The following is a 20,398-nucleotide window of genomic DNA, read 5'->3' as shown; positions in this document are numbered from 1 at the left end:
TATGCATATCAGCAGACTTACATTTAGGTAAAGTATGACAGCTTTCCTTTTTGATTAGTCAAGACATTTTCAGTAGCATTATAATACACTACTCAAAAAAAGGACACTTTGTAATCAGAGAATAGCATCAAGTTAATTAAACTTGTGGGATATTGATTTTATCAGGTAAGTAGCAGAGAGGTTGTTAATCAGTTTCAGCTGCTTTGGTGTTAATGAAATGAACAACAGGTGCACTAGAGGGGCAATAACGAGATAACCATCAAAACAGGAACGGTTTTACAGGTCGAGGACACTGACATTTTCCACCCTCCCCATCTTTTCTGACTCCTTTTCACCACTTTTGGATTTCGCTAGGGTCACTGTCACTACTGTTCGCATGAGGCGCTACCTGGACCCTACAGAGGTTGCACAGGCAGTCCAGGTCCTTCAGGATGGAACATCAATACGTGCCATTGCCAGAAGGTTTGCTGTGTCTCCCAGCACAATCTCAAGAACATGGAGGAGATTCCAGGAGACAGGCAGTTATTCCAGGAAAGCTGGACAGGGCAGTAGAAGGTCTACAACCCATCAGCAGGACTGGTATCTGCTCCTTTGTGCGAGGAGGAGCAGGAGGAGCACTGCCAGAGCCCTACAAAATGACCTCCAGCAGGCCACTGGTGTGAATGTCTCTGACCAAACAATCAGAAACAGACTCCACGAGGGTTGCCTGAGGGCCCGTTGTTGTCAGGCATGCATACACACATGTGGGGGTCATACAAATTACTGAATATCATCTTGAGCTGCTGCAATGAAATTTCAGTAAAATGGACTAGCCTGCCGCATCACTTTTTCACTGTAATTTTTGGGTGTCTTTGAATTCAGCCCTCTGTAGGTTGAACATTTTCATTTCCATCAAATGATGTGGCACCCTTTTGTTCCTAACACATCACCCAGTCCATATCAGTATAAATACACAGCATGATTTTTTGCCCCATTGAGATCTGATGTGTTTTCAAAGTGCTCCTTTAATTCTTTAGAGCTGTATATGTGCGGGTTAAACGCGCTAATTTGCACGTTGCCACATCTTATAGGAAAAGTCCGGTCATATTCAGAATTTTAACTTCTGAAAGTCCTTTCAATATGAAAGTATTACATACTGTTCAATAAATGATAAGTCTTTTTAATTAAGAGTCATTTTCATGTGAATGCGCTTTACTGGAGGCATCCATGTTTGTCAAAGAACACTACTGCCACCTACTGGTTTGTGACGTCACGGTGCGGTATCGGCTGTTGATCAAGTCCCAGTGCTGTATCTGGTGTTTGTCACAACGCGCTATTATCCAAGTCATCTTGAAAACATTCTTCTTCCAAATGTTGGCTACATATTACCTGTTTTTTCTCTGAACAGAAGTTCAATGGCAAATCCTCCCTCTTCAAGTTGGCAATCCAACGACCAACCCGTCCGTGGAGGATCAGGATGTGTGAATATACACTTTGTTAGCATACTTTATATCATAATGTATCATTTTTGTATACGTTTTTGATGCAAACTGAATGCTATCATTTCAGAGAAGGAATTTGTACCATAAAACGCATAAGAAATTTAACAAATGGGGCCTTTGGTATGTTAAAAAGATCTTCAGAATATCTACAGTATGGGGAGATGATTCTGAGGCAAAACACTTCCGAGGGTTTTTGTTTCTTAACCTCATTAAATACTTTAAACCACAGTAGAGTAAAGCAGAGTTTAATTTAAACACCAAATATCTTTGAAACTGAAACCTTAAATCTTTATCTTCACCAACCAGCTATGACTTGCGTTGGAAAGTGTGCCAATTTTTTTGTAACTGTAAAAACACATGGAAGCTGGACAGTTAGAGAGACCTCCCATTGAAATGTGTCTCTTAACCTCCTGAAGCAACATTTTAAAAATCCTCTCTTTTACTGACACTAGTTTAAATCGACAGATTCAATTTAGTTTCAGTTCAGTTCAGTTCATTTCCATAGCGCCAATTCACAACACGTTATCTCAAGGCAATTTACAATTCAACCACATCAGAGTCAAATTTATTCAGTTTTCCATCTAATGAAAACCAGTTGATTGCATCGACTCATTGACTCTAAGCCAATCCCTCACAGTAAGCACAGTGGAGAGGAAAAACTTTGTTTTAACAGGAAGAAACCTCCAGCAGAACCAGGCTCAGTGTGAGCGGCCATCTGCTGAGGCCCACTGGGGTTCAAGGAGACAGAAGCAGAGATAGAAAAAGCAGCTGTAAAAGGCGGCCCCGTCCAGGAAACACACAGCCAAGCGGACGAGCTCCGAGCCAGCTCCCATGTCAGAGGATGAAGAGAGCACATCCAGCCACTCACAGTCAGAGAAACAGGACTACACTGGAAAACAGGCAGATCTCCACCATCTATAAACAAAGGTGTTGATGGAAACAGAACATCTGATTATGACATTCTGGCTGAATGGCCCTTGTCTTACTTGGAAAATCTATATCTTATATATACATATATAACAACTTCTTGCAATCTATCAACCTAGTGAACGCCATACCCATATAAACAAAATGTAAGAAGGAAATGAGCACTGAGATACCAGACATTCTATAGGAAAAGAGTTTAGAACATATTCAGTGCTCCAATAATTCCAGGCACTGCCTAGTCCAATTTAATAATTTACATCACCTTGACTACTCTAAGGAAATGTTATGTTATGTCAAATGCAGACACTGAATCTGAAGGTGGTTACTTGCAGATTTAATAACAAAAAGGGTAACAGAAGCAAAAATCCTAAAACAAATATCCACAAAAACTGAGAACCAGGATTGCTCACAACAAGTGGGAAAAGAAATGATGACAAACCAGCCACAGTGAATGAGCAGGTGGTGCATATATGGAAGAGAAAAACAAAGACCAGGCTAATCAGCAGATTGGGAGCAGGTGTGAACAAAGGAGTCTAGAAGGGAGCTAAGGAAAAGGAGACTGACACAAGAGGGCAACAGACGGCAAAAAAGAAATACCAAAGAACTCAAATACATTCAAAAATAACTAGAATAACACAAAATGGAAATACAACCAATGAAAAATCAAAGATAAAAATTAAACACAACAAAAAGCCATGACAGGTGACATAGAATATACCCTGAGTTGTCCCCTTTATGGGACAGATGCTACACAGCAGAACACACACTGTTTCGCAGCTTTGCTTTATGTTCACGGGTCAAGATCTTCAGGTTTAATATCTTCAGCCTAATCTTCTCACTATTATTCTAGAAGTGTCAAATGAAGTGAAAACATAATATACATCCCAGCGATGTTTTCACCTCTATGGAGAAAAAAAGAAGCTCCCACCTCAAAGACTCTCCGTTTAGAGAGATAAAAAATACACTTATGGATAAACTCTTGTTATTTGAAAACATTCGATCACCTCTTATTCCTTATCTTACATCCAAACAATTGTTGAATATGCAGTAGGGTACGGGGGGAACTTAGGTTTTGTTTCATGACTTCTTTTTAGTATTTTTTTCTTTACTTCTATTTTGTACCTTACACATTTAACCATTGTTTAATTTTCATTTTCCATTGTTATATGTAAAATAAAAACTGAAAAGAGAGATCATATCTCTCCTATCCTGGCTTCTCTTCATTGCCTTCCTGTTAAATCCAGAATAGAATTTAAAATCCTCCTTCTCACATATAAAGCCTTAAATGGCCAAGCTCCATCTGATATCAGAGATCTGATTGTTCCTTATGTTCCTAACAGAGCACTTCGCTCTCAATCTGCAGGTTTACTAGTGGTTCCTAGAATTTCTAAAAGTAGAATGGTAGGCAGATCTTTTAGTTATCAGGCTCCTCTCCTGTGGAACCAACTACCAGTTTTAGTCCATGAGGCACACTGCAAAAACGATATAAAAATAAGTAAAAATGTCTTAAATTAAGTGTATTCACCCTTAATTTGAGTAGGTATATAAGATAGTTTGCCAATGGAATGAGTCATTTTACTCTTAAAATAAGAGAATTGGATAAAATGCATTTGAAATAAGACAATGCAATTGTTTTTTCTTATTTTAAGTGTAAATTGTTTTGTTCCATTGGCAAAATGTATCTTTTACCTCCTCAATTCAAGAACAATTGCACTTATTTTAAGAAAAAAATGACTTATCTAGATTTAGATTTTTTGCAGTGCAGACACCCGGTCTACTTTTAAGGCTAGGCTTAAAACTTTCCTTTTTGATAAAGCTTCTAGTTAGAGTGGCTCAGGTTATCCTGAGTTATCTCTATAGTTATGCTGCTATAGGCTTAGACTGCTGGAGGACATGGGGACCCCCTTTTCATCATTCTGCTTAATTCTATCTCTATTCTCCCATTCTGGAGTATTTCTTAGTTCAACTGTCTCTACTTGCTCATCCAGTAGGAGAGAATCCTGAATGATCTGATTGACCTGGACCTATAAAGTGGCCTGAGATTGAATGTGATGTGATTTGGAACTTTAGAAATAAATTGCACTGAAGTAAAATTAATTGCGTTTTGTTTAATTGACTTCTATTGGCTATACTGTTTATTATCTGGTATCTATGTTTTAGGTTTATGCAGGGGCAGATTTATGAAATTTGGGGACCTAGGCAAAGACAGGCAGGGGGCCCTCTGAACTGAGGAGACAACACATAAAACAGACCCATTGAACAGATAGAGAAATGTTAATAGAATAGACATCTATTATTTGTTCTAGGTTTTGTTCCTCTCTTCTTGTCCCTTTTCCTGTTGTTTTCATCTCTATGTTTTGTACTCAGCTGACTTGTCATGCTGTTTGAAAAGGAATTAAAGATTTTTTTCTAAGCACTAAGCTCACTTAGCTGATTGCTCCTTCCTGTGTTTCCAAAAAGGCAAAAGTAAATAACCCAGTCCTTCTTTTCACTGTAGACAAGCCATGATCTGCTTATCTGTTCTCCATTTTTCATTTGGATGAAATAATAGCTGCATGAATCATGACAGCAGACTAATTTCAGACTTAAGGTGCACAAATAGGGAGTTGTTGTATTAACATATATGTAATACCCCAGGAACTTGGGGCCCTAGGCAACTGCTTATTATTTTCTAATGATAAATCCCCCCCTGGGTTTATTGTTAAGTCAAAACAGAAAGATACTAAAGTTGGTTAACTGTTGTTTTATTATCACAAGCCATTCGTTTATGGTGGTAAATTGGAAAAGTTCCTTAACTTCCTGTTCCATTACCTGTCACTCTATTTATTTATTCAAATTAACTCTGGAAAAGCAGACTGTCATTTTCCCGCTGCTGTAAAGAAACCACACCCAACCCACTGTGTCCCAAAGCAGGAAAAGACAAATAATATGAAAGATAACGTCTCTAATAGTGTCGGTAATTAGGGGGTTATTTTGGACATGGTTTTTATTTCATTTTTATCAATTTTAGGCGCTGTTGGACTGTTCCTTTAAACATCTTTAATGCTGCATTCAGGAACTGCTGGTAAATTCCAATAATTACAATGGAGGTGCGCGATTTGCGGAAAAGATTGATTTGAACTCGTCAGTAAAAGTTTTACTGCAGGGATAAATACAAACCCAACAGCTTTGTTTGAAGTTAAATGACGAATAGTGATGCAGCGCGAGGCTTTCTTTTCAATTAGGACCAAAGGTGGAATAGACTATTTTACATAGTTATTCTTAAAATATAGATTTTTTCTTCTACTTAAAAGTGTCGATTATTTGCATTTGTTTTTTTTTTATGTATAAACGTTAGGTTATGTCTACGTTCAAATCGATGTTAGTTGAAAGCGACGTGCTTCTCTCCTGTTAAGTGCGCACTTTAGGAAACGTCCGAGCCTGGCAGCTGTCCGTGAACGCAGCGCCATCGCCGCTTTCCTGTTGCTCAGAGGAGGCAGGCCGGTGATTTTCCACTGCCGCTCATCTATCTGGTCCCCCAGTTCCAGAGACAAAGGTCAGAAAGAGAAGCTTATAAATAGGCGAAAGTCTGAGCTTCCGACGCGTCCACGCATCAGTCGCTGTCACGGACACGGGAGGACACGGACACGGCAGAGCAGACTGAGGACATTAAAAGGAGAAATTAACAGAAAACATCCCATCCTAGGAGCAGGTAAAGGAAAATAAATCATCCTTTAAGGTTCATTTCAGACTTTTGCTCAGATGTAGGGGGAAAAAAAGCTGCTTTTATTCATTTTGAAGGAAAATAATATGAATTGTGTTTAATTTATGATGAATTATTTCTATCTGCTGCGTTTGAATGAAAGTGAGTTTTTAAAGCAAAGATGATAGAAAAGCCTTGAAAAGTTGGTCCAGATGAAGCCGGACCGCTGAGTCTGACTCGCAGCAGAGTTTTTGTGTTTTTGCGGGGAACTGCGTGAGTGAACGGATGTTTCTTTGTCACGCGTGGAGGCTGCCCACTGAGGAGCGCGTGGATATTCTGCGTCCCTGAAGGTGTCCATCAGCCTGGATGGATGGATGGATGGATGGATGAAGGTTTTCCTCTCTGATGAAGCAGCCTGGCTTCATTTCTCTGCTTTACTTCTGTTCTTAAAGCTGCTCTTCAAAGGGGGAAGTGGATGCTGCCTCACTCCCTCCCTCCTCCCTCCACCTTTTGTCTCGCTTCCTGCTTTCTTTAATTTCCTCTCTTTGGCGGAATAAAACTGAAAGCTGTTAATTTCCGTTTCTAATGCCTTTTTAAACAGACTGCAGGATGTATTTCTTTATTCTTGCAGTGTCTGCAGTTCTTTCCTGATGCTGTAGGACTGATGAGGAGAAGGGGCCCCCAGAAGCCATCCAGGTGGTTCCATTTTAGGAACCGCTTTGTGACATAGAAAGCTTGGAGTCCTTCTGCTGTTTTGAAGCTGCAGAGGATTTCCTCTTGTTGTCTTAGAAAGGCCTCAGAACAGGCAGCAGAGGCGTAGCTAGAACAATTTTATAAGGGTGGCCAGGCAGTGACCTGGAGGGGGCCCAAAGTTGATAGGCATGTCACGACCCAAACCGTCCCCGAAGCACGATCCGCTCTGCGCATCCAGATATACATCCTGGTCACCCTTGATTTTATTTTGTTAAAAAGACCTAAATTACAGTTTCCCTCCCCCATAATGTCCTAAAGGTTAATATACTTTCTCAGATAATAAATGCTTTAAAATCCTTTCATTTATCAGACTTCTGCCTGATCTGCACCAGAAATGGGATCCTATGCCATTTGCGGAAGCTAACTTTTTTTGGCTTTGGATTTAAACATTAATCTAGTCTTTTTGAGGGTCGGTGATGAATGGAAAAATGCCAGGGCTGAAAATCCTTCCCAGTCTGATCTACGCTGTTCCAACAGGAAAATGAACGAGCACAAGGTCCATATTTTCTAAATGAAGACAAATGATACTTTCCTACAGTCTTTACTAAAAAATAGACGCATATATATTTAAACATCTGTGCTTTCTAGATAAGAGGTATAGTGAATAAAAGTCTTTCAGGTTTGTGTTCTGGGGCAATCATCTTTTCCATTGTCATTACCTACTTTTATCAATAATCATTCTGCATAAAATTGATATTTACTATAAATATCTACATAAATTGATTATTATTATTTAGTTTAAGTTTTTATTCAAATGGTTATTTATCTATGTTTTCACAAGATGACTTCTAGATGATTTGCTGAGATGCATCACTTTTTCTTTACCCCGTATAACACAAAATCTAGTTCTGAAAAGGGCGTTGACTCTGTACTTATCTTAAATGTTAGCATATTGATTTGCATAATTAACCAAAGTGTTTTTGTTAAGTAAAAATGATTATATGAAAAATTAAAATGTCCACTTGAGAGTACTACTGCTGCCAGAGGGGAAAAATGGGTAGGGGTGGCCAGTGATTGGCTAAGGGTGGCCATGGCCACCCCTGGCCCCCCATCTAGCTCCGCCCCTGCGGGGCAGAGCTTTGCTGGGACACAAACCTGCTGCTCGTGTTGTTTAAGGTGCTTTATGATGAGGTGAACCAACAGAGACTTTGTAAAGATTGTGTTTTCTCAGAACTTGACCTTGGATCATGAAACCGTATCAGATCTGGTTCTGATTCTGCAAGGCACTGAGGAAAAATACCTCCTTAAATCAGTTTATTCCCCCTTAAATGAAAAGTCATATTCAGAATTCATGATTAAATACTAGGGGTTAGCAGTGGCATGGGTGTTGCGATAGGATATATTCACTATGTTGCAATATCACCATATATTGTGATATTTTATCTGCTGTCAAAATTGAATGTATAGATAAAAAGGCAACCGCTGTATCTTTGCATCAGATTATATTGACCGTTTAGTTATTTTGGTATCCATGTTGCTTTGGGTTTGAGTCGGTCCACGTCTTTCACTGTGACTGCCTCATATACTGATATGGCGCTGCGTCGCACAGCAAAAGGCCTCCACAGCGCCAGAGTGGCGGTACAAAGGTAGCCCATTTTCCCTCAGTTTTAGGTAAAAATTCTTTGCTTAAAAAAAAAATTATACTAGGAACTAAAAGATTATTATATCAGGCAGCTAAAAACCCCGATATTCGGCCAAAATGTTTATTTTCCAAACCCCTAGTACATGCTGTTCAATAAATAAGTGTTTTTAATTAAAAGTAATTTTCATCTGAATTTGCTTTACTGGAGGCATCCATGTTTGTCAAAGAACACTACTGCCACCTACTGGTTTGTGGCGTCACGGTGCGGTATCGGCTGTTGATCAAGTCCCAGTGCTGTATCTGCTGTTTGTCACAACGCGCTATTATCCAAGTCATCTTTTTTTCCTCTTTTAACCTTTAATCTGCTGTTGAAGCCGTTACTGATCTGAAGAATTCCCATCAATCATTAAAACTTTCCTGGCCTTCAGTGACGAGGATGAAACCATCTGAGACGCTTCAGGAAATCTCCATATAAGGGGAGCAGGAGGTCAGCGAGGATTTTTTAGTTTTAACCCCTGCTGTCTCCACAGAAAGTATTTAGAGATGCAGAGCCGGTGGTTCATGAAGAGTCTTCCTGTTTACCAACCCTGAGCTGAGAGCCTCTGTATTAACAGCAGCTTGGTTGCTGTTCAATGATTCATTAAGTAACTGGAGGTTTGTGGAAACGCTGCTGACATCTTGGCTGTAAATGCGAATCTATTCCAGGAGAAATTCTCCTCTGATGAAATGACAGCTGACTGCTGCTGTTCAGATTAATGGACAGGATCGGCGGCGCTGACCCGCTCCAGCTCTCCAATTAGAGCCGCGCCATTAACCTTGGATGACTGTTTCTCTCTGAAAAAAAAATGTTTTACTGGCAGCTGAATGTGGAGCAGTAAAGGCGGTTATTAACTGCCGACGTAATGTTATTAGAAGTAATACAGGTTCCTGTGAGGTTCTCATGCTGATGGAGGACTACAGCTTCCCTAACAGAACGGCGCCCCCTTGTGGCTGATGAATCCATCTGCTAACAATGTTTGTGCTGGTGCATATCTCCAGCTGTTTACGGGCGAGAGGCGGGGTCCAAACTGGACATGTTGCCAGGGCAACACGGAGACAAACTGGACAAACAACCATTCACACACACATTCAGACCTAAGGAGAATTTAGAGAAGCTGATGAACCTAACAGCCATGTTTTTGGACTGTGGGAGGAAGAGTACCCAGAGAGAACCCACGCATGTTCAGGGAGAACATGCAGAAAGACCCCGGGCCGGGAATTGAACCTAAAACCTTCTTGATGCAAGGCAGCAGTGCTACCCACGGCAGCCCTCTAGAACCAACTAACTAGACTTTTATCCATATATTTACTTTAAATCTGCGGCAACACAGAGGGCATGATACGTTTAGTTTTATAATCCAAACAATACTATACAGCAGAGGTTCTCCAAGTGAGGCTCGGGACCTGCCATGGGTCATGAGAGGGTGAGTTGGAGGTCTGCAGTTGAAGCAACTAAATCAGATGGTCTGCCAATGGAAGGAGGATTTTTGCCTTTAAAATAATATATAGAAAAAGAATAAAATAATTTTCCATGAAACAAGTAGATATAACTTTTATATATCAACACATGATTTTAATATTGAATGTACTATTAAATAATTCAACAAATTCATAAAAACATTTTTTTAGAAGTTTTTATTACTTAACTTTGTATTTATAAACATAGGGATTTTGTTTTTTAACTCTGGTGTGTTGTTGTTGTTTTTTTTTTTTTTTTTTTTTTTTTTTTTTTTGAGTCACAATCGGAGATAAGGCGTTGCTTTAGAGTTGGGAAGGTCACTTTGGCGTTTCTTTGCAGTCACTTCTGGCAGCGGATCTTATCTTCAGGCCGTGTGGAGAGTTCATGCAACCTTCCTAAATGTATAATTGATTGAAGTGACTTCTTGAAGAAAATGCCATGAGAAAGGGGATAAAATAAATAAGATGTATGTAGATTTATAAATATATATTGATACCAGTTTGTTAGCTACCAACGACAACCTGATTTTTGTGTATGCATGCTCCTGTAATACTCCATGTTCGCATGGTATTAACAAGGCCAGCTAATGTTAGCATGGTGATAGCAAGGCGAGCTAATGTTAGCATGGTAATAGGAAGGCAAGCTAATGTTAGCATGGTGATAGCAAGGCTGACTATAGTTGGCATGATTATGGGGAGATGGGCTAATGCTAGCATTGCGATGGCAAGATGGGCTAATGCTAGCATTGCGATGGCAACATGGGCTAATGATAGCATGGCGATGGCAGGGTGGGCTAATGATGGCATGGCGATGGCAGGGCGGGCTAATGATGGCATGGCGATGGCAGGGCGGGCTAATGATGGCATGGCGATGGCAGGGTGGGATAATGATGGCATGGCGATGGCAGGGCGGGCTAATGATGGCATGGCGATGGCAGGGCGGGATAATGATGGCATGGCGATGGCAGGGCGGGATAATGATGGCATGGCGATGGCAGGGCGGGCTAATGATAGCATGGCGATGGCAGGGCAGGATAATAGCATAGCGATGGCAGGGCGGGATAATGTTAGCATAGCGATGGCAGGGCGGGCTAATGATAGCATGGCGATGGCAGGGCAGGATAATGTTGGCATGGCGATGGCAGGGCGGACTAATGTTGGCATGGCGATGGCAGGGCGGGCTAATGATGGCATGGAGATGGCAGGGCGGGATAATGATGGCATGACGATGGCAGGGCGTACTAATGTTGGCATGGCGATGGCAGGGCGAACTAATGTTGGCATGGCGATGGCAGGGCGGACTAATGTTGGCATGGCGATGGCAGGGCGGGCTAATGATAGCATGGCGATGGCAGGGCGGACTAATGTTGGCATGGCGATGGCAGGGCGGGCTAATGTTGGCATGGCGATGGCAGGGCGGGCTAATGATGGCATGGCGATGGCAGGGCGGGCTAATGATAGCATCCTCCCAGTAATCCAGGCAGGCCACTTTTCGATGGTGTTCTTGTGAGTCTCTCTGGTTACTTATTCTTTACCAATTAGTCACGATGCTGACAGCTATGAGACCATGAAAAACAGTTTATCTGAAATAGTCCCACTTCCTGTTACTTATTTCCTCATTCTTTTTCATCATTTATACCTTGATGCCTTGAAGTTTCATCTGACTGAAAAATGTTCTCCCTTCTAGTATAATTTCTACCTCAGGCAACATGTTGCCTTCTATGTCCAGCTGCCCCTTTTATTCCTTCATTGTTCTCCCCTCGGTCTGATTCTTTAGATTCTGTGAGTTCTTTTTGTTTACTCATTCAGCTGCCGTAGAATAAATATTTCATTAAAAGTAGGTGAAGTCGTGGATGAGTCAGAGTGCAGACTGAAGCTGCAGGAAGTAGGGATGCAGAACACGGTGATTACAGGAAGAAGGAACTCATCTGGACATTAATTTATTTGGAAGGTGAGATCCATTTGGGTCCAAACTTGCAGCTTTGGAGACCAGAATAATGGCCTAAAGTCCGTTTGTATTGGTGAAATGAACAATGTTGACTTATTGTTAAAAGAAGATTAGAAGAGAAGCAACAAAGGCAGAGAGATGATTGGGGGGGCTAATACTGGTCTGCTTCGGTGAAATGGCACCTAAACAGGAAAGTGAGTTATGTAAGGCATCTGGCTTTTAAATTGGTGTCCTGGTTCTGAAGCTGTCCTGGTCCGGTTTGATCTCGGCCCAAACGGGGAGCAATTAATGCCTCTGTTCTGGTGAATGGCCTCAGCTGACTGCAGCCAGGAGAAATGCATTGCCCCATACCTGTCTATGTCTCTGAAAGGGGAGTTATTAAAGGAAAATTCCGGTTTTTAACACTTTTAGCCCCTTTTCTGTAGTGTCCAGGATGAAATCGAATGATCGACACCAAAATTTTGACGATTGGTCCTGTCTCTGCTATTTGGCTCATGCAGAATCCCCCCCTGGCAGCTTCAGAATGGCTTTCATAGTGCATGTCCCATAATGTCCTTAAAACAACCTTAAACGTTCTTTTTTTAAAATATGCTACTCACCGGGTCGTCAGCGCTGTTCAATGACGTTCCAAAAAAAGTTTTGTGAAGAAAAACCGTTCCTGTCTTGTTTTATTTTGCATTTTGTAAATCCCAGAACTATTTTTTCCGATACATCACAACCGCTTATAAACTTCCGCTTCCCGTTCGAATCTGAAGCGTTGCACACTCCAGACCACTAGTTGGCGACGGTATCCTCTACCGTCAAACTCAAAGTCCAATATGTCCTCCTCAAGAATCCACCTTTCGTATTCCATTTTCAGAGTTTTTTAAAGTGTTTAACAGAGACGTTAGCACCTCGACGTCGGAGTACACAGCGTGAAGCAGAAACACTTGGGCCTTGCGAAAAGACTACGCGTAAACAGGCCCCATTTCCGTTTCCGGTGGCAGGGGAATATTGACTATTCCAACAGAGCTCAATGGGATTTACAAAATGCTAAATAAAACACTACAGGAACGTTTTTTCTTCACGAAACTTTTTTTGGAACGTCATTGAACAGCGCTGACGACCCGGTGAGTAGCATATTTTTAAAAAAGAACGTTTAAGGTTGTTTTAAGGACATTATCGGACATGCACTATGGAAGCCATTCTGAAGCAGCCATGGGGGGGATTCTGCATGAGCCAAATAGCAGAGACAGGACCAATCGTCAAAATTTTGGTGTCGATCATTCGATTTCATCCTGGACACTACAGAAAAGGGGCTAAAAGTGTTAAAAACCGGAATTTTCCTTTAAAGAGACAGAGATATAGCCTGTTATGGGGCATATTGCAGGCTAACAAAAATGGTTGGACCCGTTGGTCCATTTCAATTTGCACGTTCTAAAGGTTTTGTTGAGTTCGAGGTTTCATAAAGTAGCCCAACTCAGATTTCTATTTTTGGAACGACTATGACCTGGACGGCTGAGCACCTTTACCGGCACATAGTTCTACATCTGTTAATTGGAAACCAGACGACTTTCACAGATTTTATTCATCTTTTTCATTTAGTAACATCATAGGTTTCTGTTCTCTCCCATCGTATAAATACATTTAATGAGTAATTTTTTTTTCTTCTTACAGTTGGCAAAACATTTTTTTTATTCTGCATATAAAAAACATGAATCCTCGCAGTTGTGAAAAAAATCCTTTCAATACTTCAAAAAAGTGAGGTTTTTAGCAAAAAGGCTGCTTTTCAATGAATCCCTAGTTGATCGATAAGATCAATCAGCTTTAGAGTCATTCATTAAGCCATAACTAATGCAGTACATTCAAAAAACAAGTTTCTTCATCTGCAAACGGTGAAATGATGACTTCCTGCTATGATGGATTCAGACCGTTTTATTGCCGCTGGGTTCAGAGAGGAGAGATGTTTTCAGATATCATTTTCTCTGTCTGAACGGGTTTGAATCTGGATGTTTATCAGCAGAGCTTCACCTCGCACAAAATGGAGTCTAGCATTTCCTAAAGCAGGAAGTGTTCATCACACGTGTCTGTGCGCACACGCTGGGCCGTAAAAAACCCACCTCTGCTGCCAGGAGATGCTGTGAGGAAGAAGAAGCGTCAGAATAAGAGTCTGGCTGGTAGAAGCACAGGATTCCTCTCAAACCGGGGCCTGAGCATCCAGTCGGATCCAGATCAGGAGGGCGATGGTGAGACCAGGTGCATAAAGACGGGACATTTTCCACAGCTGGAGACGCCAATTGCTCGTCTCTTCCCTGACTTTCTTCTCCTTCAGTCATTCGGTGGAAATTTACCGCACCAGTTCTCCACCATGATTGCTTCGCTTTTTTCTGTTTCCACATTTTTGCAAAACAAATGAGGAAGTTTTAAAGGAGGAAGTAAAGTGGAGCCTTAGTTTAGATCTCATCTCTGCCCTCACTTAAGACTCTTTAGTCAGTATAATAAACATTCTAAAGCTTTCTTTTTCATCGATTATTCATTCCTAATGAGCTGAACAGAGAAGCTCCTTTTTTAATAATATTCTCCAGTTTCCGCTGTTTCTCAAAATGATCCATGAAGGAATCAATATCATCAATAAACTGTAATGAATTTCATCTGTAGAGGCAGATGAAGTGAACAGAAAGGGACTAGAGAGCGAGCTCATGGGGGTCGGTCAGACAATGTGACCATAAAAGGTCTGAACTGGAACCTCGGTCCTCCTGAGCTGAGCTGTAGGTTAATCTCCTCTAATCTGCTGCAGGCTGTTTTGCAGAACTTCGGCTCATAAATCCCACCAATCCTTTTCAACCACAGTTTTTCGTTTTCTAAAGATTGGAAATATGAATTCTATCATCTTAACTTTGTCTTTTAAATTCTCTTGATATCGAACAAATACTGATTACTACAGGTACGTTGTTACCGACATCGCTCGCAGTAACGACGTGTAAATGATGCAGTTTGCAGTGAAAAACGGAGCAGATGAGCTGGAGGCCTGCTGGTCTGGATTTCTTCACCTGCAGAATATTTTTATAAGCGCTGTCCCCCATTTAACCCCCCCACCCCAACAGATGGACACAGAAATCTCAGCCTCAGGAAGGTTTCCATTAAAAAAACGAACGACTAAAGTCTGTTTTAAACTATAAAGCCGGTATTCTGTCAAACCAGCATACCCATAGTCTATACGCATGCACAGGACGTCAGATTTGGGTTTATCCCTTTAGTTTTGTACGAAAAAATATTATTTAAGGTCAGATCGCCATACAGTCCAAAGAAAACACCAAAAAGTAATTAAATTAGTTTAGTAGAAAAAAATAGGAAAAAACAAATGGATAAATTAAAGGGATACGCCCCCTTTTAGGTAGTTTAAAGTAGGGATGCACGATATTGGGATTTTGGCCGATATACAATATGCCGATATGTTAAAACTCATGTAGCCGATAACCTACAGGTGCTGGTCATAAAATTAGAATATCATGAAAAAGTAGATTGATTTCAGTAATTCCATTTAAAAAGTGAAACCTGTATATTATATTCATACATTACATACAAACTCATATATTTCAGATGTTTATTTTGTTTAATTTTGATGATTACAAATGACAACAAATGAAAATCTCAAATTCATCATATCAGAAAATTAGAATATTGTGAAAAGGTTCAAAATTGATGGCCCCTGGTGCCACACTCTAATCAGCTAATTAACTCAAACCACCTGCAAAAGCCTTTAAATGGTCTTTCAGTCTAGTTCTATAGGCTACACAATCATGGGGAAGACTGCTGACTTGACAGTTGTCCAAAAGACGACCATCGACACCTTGCACAAGGAGGGCAAGACACAAAAGGTCATCGCTAAAGAGGCTGGCTGTTCACAGAGCTCAGTGTCCAAGCACATTAATAGAGAGGCGAAGGGAAGGAAAAGATGTGGTCGAAAAAAGTGTACAAGCAAGAGAGATAACCGCACCCTGGAGAGGATTGTGAAACAAAACCCATTCAAAAATGTGGGGGAGATTCACAAAGAGTGGACTGCAGCTGGAGTGAGTGCTTCAAGAACCACCACACACAGACGTATGAAAGACACGGGTTTCTGCTGTCGCATTCCTTGTGTCAAGCCACTCTTGAACCACAGACAGCGTCAGAAGCGTCTTGCCTGGGCTAAAGAGAAACAGGACTGGACTGCTGGTGAGTGGTCCAAAGTCATGTTCTCTGATGAAAGTAAATTTTGCATTTCCTTTGGAAATCAAGGTCCCAGAGTCTGGAGGAAAAGAAGAGAGGCACTTCATCCACGTTGCTTGAAGTCCAGTGTAAAGTTTCCACAGTCAGTGATGGTTTGGGGTGCCATGTCATCTGCTGGTGTTGGTCCATTGTGTTTTCTGAGGTCCAGGGTCAACGCAGCCACATACCAGGAAGTTTTAGAGCACTTCATGCTTCCTGCAGCTGACCAACTTTTTGGAGATGCAGATTTCATTTTCCAACAGGACTTGGCACCTGCACACAGTGCCAAAGCTACCAGTACCTGGTTGAAGGACCATGGTATCCCTGTTCTTAATTGGCCAGCAAACTCTCCTGACCTTAACCCCATAGAAAATCTATGGGGTATTGTGAAGAAGAAGATGCAATACACCAGACCCAACAATTCAGAAGAGCTAAAAGCCACTATTAGAGCAACCTGGGCTATCATAACACCTGAGCAGTGCCACAGACTGATCGACTCCATGCCACGCCGCATTGCTGCAGTAATGCAGGCCAAAGGAGGCCCAACTAAATACTGAGTGCTGTACACGCTCATACTTTTCATGTTCATACTTTTCAGTTGGCCAACATTTCTATAAATCCTTTGTTTTTATTGGTCTTCAGTAATATTCTAATTTTCTGATATGATGAATTTGAGATTTTCATTTGTTGTCATTTGTAATCATCAAAATTAAACAAAATAAACATCTGAAATATATGAGTTTGTATGTAATGTATGAATATAATATACAAGTTTCACTTTTTAAATGGAATTACTGAAATCAATCTATTTTTTCATGATATTCTAATTTTATGACCAGCACCTGTATATCGATACCGATGTTAAAGCTGGACAAAAATAAGTAGTCATTGAAAATAGCAGCTTTGTTATCCGTTTCTGACACTTTGAAAAATAATAAACTCAAATATATTTTCATATGCTGATATCAAATTGATTTTTAAAAACGCGGTATCGATCTATTTTACTTTCAAAATCTCGTGAAATTTCATCGTTCTGTTACAAACTCTCGTGATATTTTGCAAATTCTTGTGAGATTTTGTTAGTAAAATAGATCGATACCGCGTCAATATATCAACATATAAAAATATGGCAAAATTTTGTGAATTTCCGGGGGATTTCGTAGCATAACGATGACGTATAGCAATATTTCATTAGTAAAAGAGATTGATATGGTGTTTTTAAATGGCAATATATCAGCATATGAAGATATTGGGATATTTTAATGTATCAATATTTTTTCCCTCGTCTTTAGAAGTTTTTAATTCTGTAAAAAAGAAGTTTTTTTTTTTTTTTTTTTTTTTAGACTTTAGAAACTCAGAAGCTGATCAAATATCGGGTTAAATATCGGTGGGGGGGCCGATGTCCGATATTCAGTTTTAAGGCTGATACCGATAGGGGGCCGATTATATCGTGCATCCCTAGTTTAAAGTCTATTTTACTTATGAAACCAGCTCCCATAAAGTGTCATTGTTTTATTAATAGTTTATTTTATTGTTGGACAGAATTCAACATCAGGATTAGTAATTGGAATAAATATAATAATAATACATTTTATTTAAAAAGCGCCTTTCTGGACACTCAAGGTCACCGTACAAAAGCATAAAAACAGTGTCAGAAAAAATAAAATGATACCACTCAATGGGTCATTTATTCAGTTCATTATCACCCGCCCCTCCATGCAGTTACTCTGGCCCCCTGTCTCTGGTTCAAAGAATGGCACCGGCTTCCCTTACTGATTTTTTTTTTTTTTTTTTTTTTTGTGTTAGAGACCTGGGTTGATCTGTATCTCTGCTTCCGTCTCCTTTAACCCCAGTCGGCCTCCTCTTAAGATGGAGTTTTTCCTCTCTACTGTCGCTACAAGCATGCTTAGTGTGAGGGATTGCTGAAGAGTCATTGAGTCGATGCAATCAACTGGTTTTCCTTAGATAGAAAACTTTGAATCAATGTGACTGGATGATCTGGCTGAACTGGAAAGTTCCTTGAGATGAAGTGTTTTAAATTGGTGCTATAGAAATATACTGAATTGAATTGAATCTGGCGTGGAGCTTAGTGACATGATGTGACGTTGATTTATTGAGTTATATTTACTCTGCCCTTTTTTTTTTTTTTTACTTTTACTCCATTCCTGATTTTCTGTGTTTTCTCTCCACAGAATGGCACAAAAAGAGAAGCTTCAGTGTCTGAAAGACTTCCATAAGGACACCCTGAAGCCGTCCCCCGGTAAGAGCCCCGGCACTCGGCCCGAAGACGAGGCCGAGGGCAAGCACCCCCAGAGGGAGAAGTGGGCCAGCAAGTTGGACTTTGTTCTGTCCGTGGCCGGCGGCTTCGTAGGTTTAGGGAACGTTTGGCGTTTCCCTTACCTCTGCTATAAGAATGGTGGAGGTAAGCCCCTGAGGCGGATCAGAAAACGTTGATCAGACCGCTCTCCTCGTCCTTCATTCATCTTCTCCATTCTCTCCATTTTCCAGGTGCGTTTCTCATCCCCTACTTCATCTTCCTGTTTGGTGGAGGTCTGCCAGTCTTCTTTCTGGAGGTCGCCCTTGGTCAGTTCACCTCTGAGGGTGGCATCACCTGCTGGGAGAAGCTCTGTCCCATCTTCACCGGTATGCAACCATTTTACTAAGGTCGTGTCGTTGAAATGTAAAGTTCACATCTAAAGGTCAAAGCTAAGGAAGCAGAGAGCGGTACTCATATTTTTTTTTCCTTTGCCTTCTCGAGATCATGACATAACAATCTCGTCATCACTGTTAAACAATTGTTTTCTGGAGATACGAGAAAACAGTTATTGATTTCTTGAAGTAACGTGATGATTAACCTTTATGAGTAATGAATGAGGCTGGATTCCCAGTCCATCCATGCCTGCCGTAGTTGTGCAGTCGCGGTCAGCGTCTGCGCAAATAATCAGTTTTTTTGTTTCCTTTTTTCTTCTCACTCATTGTCAGGTCGTTGCGGATGATTGGATTGCATAGGATACAGCAGAAACAAATCTGACTGTAATGAAAATTTTTAATATGGACTCATTTTTTGGGGTTTGGGGTCAGAAAACACCCGGCGCCGTAGGCAAAGGTTTAATTGCAAATGAATCAGAAATGGAAGCAAATCATCAAACCAGAGTCGTACCACACAGGCTGCCATGACTTATAAATCATCTCCCGCTGTTGTGGTATTAAAGGATGTAATCAGTTTTAAAACACACCAATCATGTTATCATGAGAAAACTGCTTTCATTACCTTTAGAGAATGAGAAAATTAAGTCGTTTTCTTGAGAAAACCCTCGCGAAAAAAAATCGGAGGAACACGAACGCACTTGGCTTCCGTACAAAACTGCAACGTTTTACATAATAATGATTCATAAAAAAAAAAAAAAAAATACATATATATATCTCCACAGAGAGTGGCATCTTTTTTTTCTATTTTATTTTTTTTCATTGGCATAGAATAAACTTTCCGTTAAAAGAAAATAAAAGTTGTTTCTAATCGCTGGAGGCAGGAATGACCTGAAACGTTTCTTCTTTAGAAAACGATGGGGTTTAGTTTAATCATAACCTGATGGCTTGAAGTTCATCCAGGAGGGCCTGGATCTGCAGCTCCTCCAACATGGTTCACTCAGCAGAAGTCAAACATTGAAATGTTTATCTGCTTTTATAAAGTAGACTCATAAAGTAGATAGAATTTCACATGTAATGTTTCTGTTCCCTCGTTATTTCATGCTGATTAATCCCAGCTTTAAACGTTTGCTCCTCTGATGCTGGCTGAGCCGGGGGTTGCTTCAGTCAAACCTTTGAAGGTTTCGCTTTGAGCTGGGCGGGGGGTTCTCCACACGCCGTTCGGCCATCTTAACTTCCTTTTCCTTCTGGAGATTCTTTTTTTTTTTTTTTTTCCCACACCTCTGCTGTTTTTGACGGAGGAACGGCTGAGTCACACCAGATCCTCATCCAATAGGAGCTTCGGGACTTTGCCCAGCAGCCGTCACCAGGCAACAGCCAGGGCTGCACTGATACACCCACACACCGGTGCTCTAACCTCACCTTGGCCTCCTTCTTCTCCTCCTTCATCAAAGGTCACTCATGCCTCTTAAGAAGTTGAGCGTATTTTTTTAAATTTCCCTCATTTCTGTTTCATCGTAATATTCGGCTTATTCTCCTTTGTCTCAAACGCACACGCTCAGACATGAGGCGACGTACACGGTGTCCTGAATTACACGTCTCTATGGCAACAGCACAGCTCTGAAGAAAAGAGCAGGGTGGGGAGAGACAGATGG

The 20,398-nt window shown here is 40.8% G+C and overlaps 1 protein-coding gene across 1 annotated transcript in view; it reads left to right on the top strand.

Moving 5' to 3' along the window:
* Positions 1–5,880: 5,880 nt before the first annotated feature.
* The window catches only part of LOC119793549 (sodium- and chloride-dependent taurine transporter-like), a 39,206-nt gene continuing 24,688 nt past the window's right edge, over positions 5,881–20,398 (top strand). The window contains exons 1-3 of the mRNA XM_038300753.1: positions 5,881–6,099; positions 18,290–18,519; positions 18,606–18,740. Coding sequence (XP_038156681.1) covers positions 18,291–18,519; positions 18,606–18,740 — 364 coding nt within the window. The 5' untranslated portion in view covers positions 5,881–6,099; position 18,290. The remainder of the gene's footprint in view (positions 6,100–18,289; positions 18,520–18,605; positions 18,741–20,398) is intronic.

Source organism: Cyprinodon tularosa, unplaced genomic scaffold, assembly GCF_016077235.1.
Source record: "Cyprinodon tularosa strain WSP-4 unplaced genomic scaffold, ASM1607723v1 ctg455, whole genome shotgun sequence".
Taxonomy (NCBI): Eukaryota; Metazoa; Chordata; class Actinopteri; order Cyprinodontiformes; family Cyprinodontidae; genus Cyprinodon; species Cyprinodon tularosa.
This window is presented reverse-complemented; position numbering and strand designations above follow the sequence as displayed.